Source organism: Macrobrachium nipponense, chromosome 1, assembly GCF_015104395.2.
Source record: "Macrobrachium nipponense isolate FS-2020 chromosome 1, ASM1510439v2, whole genome shotgun sequence".
Classification (NCBI taxonomy): domain Eukaryota; kingdom Metazoa; phylum Arthropoda; class Malacostraca; order Decapoda; family Palaemonidae; genus Macrobrachium; species Macrobrachium nipponense.
In genome coordinates, this window is record NC_087200.1 from 161,116,685 (window position 1) to 161,125,675 (window position 8,991).

General features: G+C 41.8%; 1 protein-coding gene across 1 annotated transcript; it reads left to right on the forward strand.

The window, feature by feature from the left end:
• The first annotated feature begins 1,249 nt into the window (after positions 1–1,249).
• LOC135219788 (uncharacterized) lies at positions 1,250–4,072 on the forward strand. Its single transcript, XM_064256861.1, has one exon. The coding sequence runs from the start codon at positions 1,493–1,495 to the stop codon at positions 3,530–3,532; it is 2,040 nt and encodes a 679-aa protein (XP_064112931.1). The 5' UTR covers positions 1,250–1,492; the 3' UTR covers positions 3,533–4,072.
• The last annotated feature ends 4,919 nt before the right edge of the window (positions 4,073–8,991 follow it).

The following is an 8,991-nucleotide window of genomic DNA, read 5'->3' on the forward strand; positions in this document are numbered from 1 at the left end:
GTGTGAGTGAGAGTTCCCTTTAAATCATACTTAAAAGTACATATATTCATAAACGCCCAAACTACACACAATGACACGCCATATATGTATGTATAGCTAATACATACATACCATTACATATATATATATCTATATATAATATATAATATATATATATATAATTATATATATATAATATATATTTACAGATATATATAGAAATCTATATAGATATATATAATAATATATTAATCTATATAATATATAAATATATAAATATAATATATAATATATATATATATTAAATATATATTATATATATAACTACGTGTGTAAAATAGATGAGATTCAAATCGATTAAATTCTTGATTATGCAATTTGACCTGCTCTACCACTCTATCAGAAATCGTAAACTGACTGCTGTTAACCTTGGCGGCTTTCCCCCTTGTCAAAGTTGCATTCTCTTAGATCACTGATAAAACAGTAGAGAACCATTAATCTTACCATGGGTTTTTATTATTATTTACGTACTATTATTAATACCATGATTATGATTATTGCCATTTCACTATGACCACGACTGACAACCGAGGCTTTTCTCGCAACCGCATAAAATTGTTTCCAGGAGGATTTCGCTGTTCAATTAGAAATCTTTTCTGCGCGACGATAATGATGTCAGTCGATCAGTGTTACACACCCGGCCCTGCCAGATGTCGGTAAAGACGAGACGGGGTGGGGTGACTGACGGCGGAGAGGGGAGTGACAGCTGGCACCCCTATGGACCTACGTATTTCCCTATCCCCTCAACACCCCTCCCCCCTCCACCCCTTCCTCTCTTTTACCCTCCTGTTATGAATATCTGCACAATGGCTTTGTTGTGTCTATCCCCCTCCCTCCCTCCCACCCCCTCGCCTTCCTTGTGCAAGTGAAGGGGGGAAGCGAAGGGGCAGGCAGAGGGGGTCGAGATGGGGGGGGAGGGTGAGGCTATATCGGTGGGAATTTACAGTGGAGTAATAAAGCCCCTCTGAAGGACTGCAGACACAGCGCTAAATGTATAATCCTCAGTCATCGATTTGGGTGTCGGGAGGGCCTGAGGAGCACGTGCCCCCGCAACACACCTGCCGCGGGGCGGGACTGTCGGCACGCGCGCCCAATCAGCGGTCGGAACACGAACATGCGGCCAACCAGCGTTGGCCCGCCCAGCTGCCTTCGTATCCAGGTGCCACCGAAGGGACGCCGTGGCTCACAGCAGTTAGTTGGTTAACGGGAGGGGTGCAGGGCGGACGCAGTCAAACGCGCTCCTCTCTCTCCTTTCTCGCCCTCCGCCCCTCACACACTTAACGCAAAGCAAGATGTAGTAAGGCGCTTGGCCGGCGCTCTTATTCTTTACATAAGTTTACTTACGCTTACGAATGCAAACAGATTTTCTGAAACAAGTAACAGCTTAATCAAAATTAGAGAAAATCATTGGAAAAGAACCCACATCGTTTCATCTGTGATCTCAACTGTGATAATGCCTAAAGGTTTCCTGGTGAAAAGAAGAGAAGAAGAAATGAGTGCTTTGGATATGGTGGTTCCCTACAGGCCGTGGCGAAGTGACCCGTCCTCATTACCCTCCTCTACTTCCCCCTCCTCCTCCTCCTCCTCCTTCTCCATCACTTCAAAGACCGCTTCCTCCTCCATCCTCGCCCTTGCCGATTCCCAAGACCAGCCAGTGGATTTCAGTCTACGCAACAGACATGACAGTGGAAGCAAGGATATTCCGTCACCTCGTGAGGACAGACTACCTGCCTCCGAAGGGTGCGTCGAGGGAGTCAAAGAAGTGTTGCATGTACGCGGTCACGACAAAGGTAGTCGCCTGCTCGTGAGAACGCCCGACTCTGGTTTCAGTAGTCCTTCCGACAGCGACTTCTACAGGAGATCTGTCTACCAGCTGCAGCAACCTCGAATACCAGCCAGAATTCCCTCCGACGTCACGACCCCGACTCCTGACGTCGTGGAGCAGACGACGCCCTTAGCTCTCATCAAGAAAAAGGCAAGTGTCCACATCGACGACGGCGATGACATCGCTGGTGCCCTTCACGTTTCCACAGTGCATCCCTCCCCTTCAGACACCAGCGGTCACTTTCACGGGTTCCACGTCTCCATACCGAGACTAGACGACCCGCGCTACCTGATCCCACCGCAGACAAGTCCATACCACCTGTTGTCTCCCACGCTGTACTGGCCGCATGGCTCCTCCCCTCTAAGATCTCCTATACCTTACACATCCCCCCTCGGGCGATCTCCTTATGATCTCACTTTTACCTCTGTTCCTATGAGAAGCCCCCAGGAAGGCCTTAACCTGTCCCTTCGCCCCCCTGGCTCGCCCCGTCACAGCACGCCCATCAAAATCCCATCCAAATCCCCGGTGTCAAGCGCCACTGCTGCTTCCGCCACCACCACCACGCCCCAAAAACGAAAGTCGCAAAGCACAGCCTCCGGAACCCCGGAGAAGAAGGCCAAGACGACCAAGAAGTCCAAAGCGTCCAGACGTCTCAATTTCGACGAGGACAAATCATCTCCCGTTTCCGGCACCATCATCCGAGAACTCGAAGAAGGTGAGGAACCTTTAGTCGTTCGAAAAGGGGACATCGACCCCGCTTATAACGTTGTTGAGATCACAGAAGAAGCAAAAGCAGAGTTGGCAAAAATCGACAACAAGATCGGCGACTACGTTTGCCGACTTTGCAAGGAAATGTACGACGATGCCTTTGGTTTAGCACAACACAGGTGTTCCAGAATCATACACGTAGAATACAGATGTCCAGAGTGCGACAAAGTTTTCAACTGCCCGGCTAACCTGGCTTCCCACAGAAGATGGCACAAACCGAAGACCTCTATAGCAACTCCCACACCCAGCACCAGTGCCAACAGTGTCACTACATCCAAAAGTGAAATAGGCGGCGACCTTCTCGCAGGAAAGGAATACAATGAAAACAATAACAACAACAACAGCACCAACAACAAAAACCACCTTCTGAAGGGACCTCCTGCATTGGTTCCTCTCCCTCATTTCTTGAACATGTCATCGAGGGATGACGAGGAATCCATCGAGGGCGACCACCAGTACGAGTGCGATCTCTGTATGAAAAAATTTAAACGTCAGTCATACTTAAGAAAGCATCTGGCGACCCACCGAGGCGATGCCCTCGATGGAGGCGACGGAAGCAGTGAGGTAGTAGCGCCCGGACCCTCTCACGCCTCTCAGCCTCCGCCTCTGACGCCCTTGCTGTCGCCTCCTTTCCCAGGAGAAGTTCTCCCCTGCCATTTGTGCGCTGCGGCTTTTTACACGCCGGCAGCTTTGGAGCTTCACCTCGAATCTGCGCACATGAATCTCGACCATCATCCTCCAACATCCTCCACGCTGCACATTCCTCGTCCCCAATTCTCGCCGAGAGGTCACCTCCTGACGCAGACTTCCGCGCCTCCGCCACAACCTCCCCCTCCACCGCCGCCGCCTCCACCTCCACACCTCTTACATCGGCCACATCAAATTTCGGCGCCTACTTAGGCCCTGCCAGAAGGCAACCTTCCAAGGTCAAATGTTGCTTCCTGTCGTCTCCCTTCGGACTTCCCTTCGGCGTGATTGACGATGTCCTCTCCGACGAGGATTGGGACTTCCTGAAGAAGTCGGCGTGTTTGCTGGGCACATCGTCGACGCTGGTGCGCAGCCACAGACATATCATCCCTTCCACCAGCGACTGACTCTTCTTCCTTCAGCAGTTCGTCGTCATTTCTACTCATGAACCAGTCAGCAGCGTCCCGCCCTCCCCCAGCACCCCCGCCCGTATACTCGACTGCACGAAAAAGGTTAGGTACACATCCTTTCCATTCATAAATGTCAGGTCGTATCGTATGCAGTTTTATCGGTGCTAATCATGGTACATCTAGTCACTATTATCTAATATATAACTTATTCTAGCTTTTACGTTCATTTTTCTGTGTATATAATTATCTTTAGATAGCTGGGCTGGCAAAAGGTCTATATTCTAAAATCATATATCTATACAATACTGAATTTATAACGTAACGCTTGAGCAAAATTGTATATTTATATATATATATATATATATATATATATATATATATATATATATATATATATATATATATATATATTGAATCTTGACAAACCCAATCTAATCCCATACCTTGGCCACCGCAGTTGTCTCAAGGCAAGTACAAATGTCTAGAAACTAAATTAGTATACTTAGTTGTAGTAATTTATTTGAACTGTAGCTTGTGTGTACTGTAATGCAACGTTTGACAGTAATTCATTGCAAAGTAAACAATCAAGAAAGTACCTGAAATCACCAGAAAGATCACAGGATAGAAACCTTTTCTTTATTATTAATTTCTGTTCTTGCTCTCCCTTTCACTGTTTTTAAGAATATTATATTAACGTCTTTCTCTATTTTCAAGAATATATCATTAAAATTGAACTCGCCTCATATTTAATCATTTCTTAACATAATTTTTTTGCTTCTATAAGAACGTCAGATTTATCGTTAGTGCCAGTCAATTTCAAAGTCCCAAGTGATGCATCTGACAAAGCAACAGAGGCTTTCTCTTACGGAAGTAATATTGAAAAATGGCTCTTTTCCAGCGTATGCATAAGACTCAAAGTAGTAAGCGCGCGCTCGATTTATTGATTTCCGAAATGTGGTTTGTGTGTTTGCTCGCCCTCACTGCCAATTCGTGTGTTCTTTTTGGTTACTTAGAATTAAGTTCAATTTAACGTAGTGTTAAGGCTCGATTACATTTAGATTCTTTTCTGCGTCAGAAGTCTTTATTCTCTATGATAGGCTTACGTGTGTCATTGACACCACTGTGGGGCTGGTTTAATTTAAGAATTCCACTATCCATTAAAATCTCTGTGCGTATGCCGACTTAGGAGTTTGTGTAAGGGGCAAGTCGACGCGCATTTACGCTCACGCGTTCTTCGACTTGAATCAGGAATGATTCAGTTCCTACTTTCTACACTTATTAAAACTACTTTCTTGTTTATATGCCAGAAACCATCCCTTATCTTGATTTCAACAACTTGACATTCAATCATTTAATTTTAAAAGGTATATTTCACAATAATAATAAAAACAAACGCAGACTGCGTATGCCCATGGCGTAACAACATTACTGACAACAAAACAGTTTTTAATCATTAATAACTGTTACCACATCGTTCTTTATTAACTTATTAATGGCCCCGTCATTCAGGCAGTCAATACCGCCGCAATCGTCATCATCATTATCGATTAGCGTCATTACCGCCGGAACCGCTGATGCATTTGTTGTCAGGGTGTAAAGAATGCTCATTCAATCTCTGTTTCCCACACCATATCGTCACAGTTTTATTAGCTGAACAAATATCTCTCTCTCTCTCTCTCTCTCTCTCTCTCTCTCTCTCTCTCTCTCTCTCTCTCTCTCTCTCTCTCTCTCTCTCCTGACTTTTAACAAAATTCTATAAATTTCTGCCAGAGCTGGCTCACTGATATAGCAATGTCCGCCTGTCTGTCTCACACGCCGAGTATAGGTCGATCCCTCACTTATCGATTTTCTTATTTAGTCTTTGTTAGGGGTTATTCGATCTCCCTCCTCACCCATCCATTTTTTTCTTTTTTCCTCCCTCTCCCCACTCTCTCTCTCTCTTTTCTCAACCTTCTTACTTTCTCTCTTACTCGGCCTCACTCGGTGGATGGCGTGCGTCCCGTACAACTCGACTTCCAACACTTGTAATTACTTCCAAATTTAATCTTTTCTCTCACTCTCTCACTCACTCACTCACACACTTGTACACTTTCAGTTACTTTTTATAGACTTTCCGCAAACGCTCGCTGTCTTCATTTCCGTTCGTTTGTCGATTATTATAGGCGTTATCGATTTGCCTAGCCCTTTCATTTTCTTTTCCTTTCGGCTCTTTGTTCTTGCGGTCCATGTGGTGAAGGCAGCTGTCATTACCTTCAGTAATTCACTATACATTACATATGCATATACACAACATACATACACGTATACATAAAATATACATATATAGATACTTAAAATTCAAATTTAACACCTGATACTCTCATATCACAAACTCCCTAAGAACTTGCCCCTTCTGCAAACTAAAGACAATCAAGAGAAAATGAAGGGTTTATAAATTTTATGCAAAAACACAAAAATATAAAAATCGTAAAACTTAAAATAAAAAACCCACAGACGACATCGCGCATGGAAGCTTTTTACTCTGAAGCGTTAACTAAAAATTGGTCAATAATTACTAGGAAGGTTTTCATTTCAAACCCGGTTAAAATGTGATCATTGATCTTACTGAATGAAATGAGATCTAAATGATCATTGTAGCAAAAGCTTCCAGTGCTTAAGAACTAGTCTGTAGAAATTCAATTAGAAATCTAAAATTAATTAGTAGTTAACCAACCACTGAAACCATTCGAGTGAACCTCGGTGTGCTGGGAAGCGTGCAAAAAGTCTCGACAAGGAAATTCCGTGCAATCATCTCGTGCAATATAAGGCAATTAAGATAGTTATGGATAGCCTGTGTTATATGAGAAGGTATTTCGCTTCCTCCTGTTTCCAACCGATGAGGGGCGCGGAGGAAGCTGCTTGCGTAGGTGTTCTTATGCGTAAGGTACAGTAGTGTAAAATAAAAAAAAAAACCTTTTGCAGGTAGACTTGTGACGATGTCATCTTAGGAGTCATTCTCTCCCGGTATGCGCACGAGATTTTAATTTTAGCAAACCCCCAGTTTAAAACCAGATCCAAAACCCACACTACAGAACAAATTTCAAATTACTTTAAACGGAGATGTAGCGACCTTTGCAAAAAGATTTAAAAAAAAATTAAAATTAATAAAAAAAAAAAACTGTTTTATTCAATAGGTATTCAACGTTCGATTAAAAACTCCCAAAAATTCCACCTATATAGAAATCTGAAGTTCGACCGACATACAGAAATTTTCTAATGGATCGCTGCACCTCCTTTTTGGTCCCCTTATATTTTCATTATATATATATATATATATATATATAATATATATAATATATATATATATATATATATATATATATATATAATCAATTTACGACCCCTTCTGTATCCATAGGTTAAGTCTGATATATATATATATATATATATATATATATATATATATATATATATATATATTGCACGTGTGCGCACTCGTTGTGCAAGTGTGTAGGTGTGCGGCGTTCTCCAGGCTGTGCGTAGACTAGTAGGTGAAATTTTCGTCTGTAAGTGGAATTTAGCAGTTAAGGTAAACCGTACCGTGTATCTAAGAGTGCCATAGGAATGTACAGTTTTCACGTATGTATGCACTAATTTATTAATAATTTATTCACTGTATAAAAACCTATAATCGTGTGGAGACTATTCAGCCCTCGACACTACCCCTCTTCAATTGCTATCAATTTATTTAAGAATTTATTTAGCTCTTAGTTATTATGCGGTAAATGTAGAATTTGTGATGATCAATCGCTTACGGGAAGTAACCAAGAATAAATCTGTTATTTAATCTCTCATCTATTAAATGAATTAACAAGCAATTTCATCATTGGCTCCCCCTTTATAACAATGCAAGACACTTTATTGTAGCAATTTCCGTTGTTCGCAGCATGAACGTCAAATGATCATATGATGTTTACCTCTCAATCTATCGGTATTATTAGCGGACACCCGAAAGGCGTTTCATCATTAAATACGAAAAAAAAGAACCCATAGAAATAAGCCAATCACATCTATGGTTAAGTAGCGCATAGGTCCTCACGTTAGTAGACTAGAGAACGCGATTGGTCGAAATTCTAAAATCATTTGTCGAGGGGCGGAGCCAGGCCGTCTAGGCGAGCGACGGACGCTCGTCGGCTAAGCAAGACCCCGCTGGCTCGCCAGGTACCGGACGCTACGCTAAAATAGGGACACCGGCCCTCAAGGTGGCTCCCTTACGAATTCTTACGAATATCGCATGAACGTATCACATTTTATTCACTATATAAATAGTACTTGTATATACTGGCGTTCAAGACATCAGTTTACAGGGATATGGAGGCATTTCTTGAAACATTTCCCGGCGAATGGCCCCGCTCGGAGAATTTGCCGTCTTTCTTACATTTTAAGTTCAGTGGAAGAGCTGCTGGGTTGTGTGTGTGTGTGTGTGTGTGTATGCTTCTATTTGCGTGACTGCGTTAAATAAGTATGTCAACAGGAGTGGCTCTGTTTGTGTCAACAAAAGGGTGGCTGTTGGATGCGTTTGTCTGACAAGCATGATGTTCGTGCGCGTGGCATGAACGCCTCCTCTATCCTGAGTGACGTGCGTGTTCAACGCTGACTTTATATATTCATTTCTATATGTTTAAGCACTAAAAGTAGGAACTCTGATGATCTCTAAATGCAGTAGAGTAATACAGATTATTCGAGTGCGTAATGATCTCTAGCATAGGAATAAGCATTTTTTTTCCCTGAATAGAATAAAAAAAAATTGAAAATAAAAAAAAATGCCATCACTAATCTTCAGTAATAATATATAGAAGTATTTCGATTCTTACCTCAATTAGATAACTAGCTAAAATTAACCCATATAATTACCTCATAACACGATACATATTGGCCTTTGGTATCAACAGAATTTTACATGAAATATTTTACGCTTTATGACCACATAATTATGTGTTAAGTAAAAGACAGGAATGAAATACCTCCATATTATTAACATTATGATTTGCGCTGAATGCAATGGAGTTATACCTATGAATATAAGTAGGACCAGTTATCCTCTGCCTACAGAGGATACTATATATATATATATATATATATATATATATATATATATATATATATATATATACATATATATATATACTATATACATACATAAAAAACATATCATAGTCGTATAAGCGGAATTGGGGGCAATGACACCTAAAATTAATATTCTGTGCTTCATTGCATTCAGTC

Coding starts and splice junctions, on each gene's coding strand:
- LOC135219788 (XM_064256861.1), top strand. CDS start 1,493: ATGCCTAAAGGTTTCCTGGTGAAAAGAAGAGAAGAAGAAATGAGTGCT.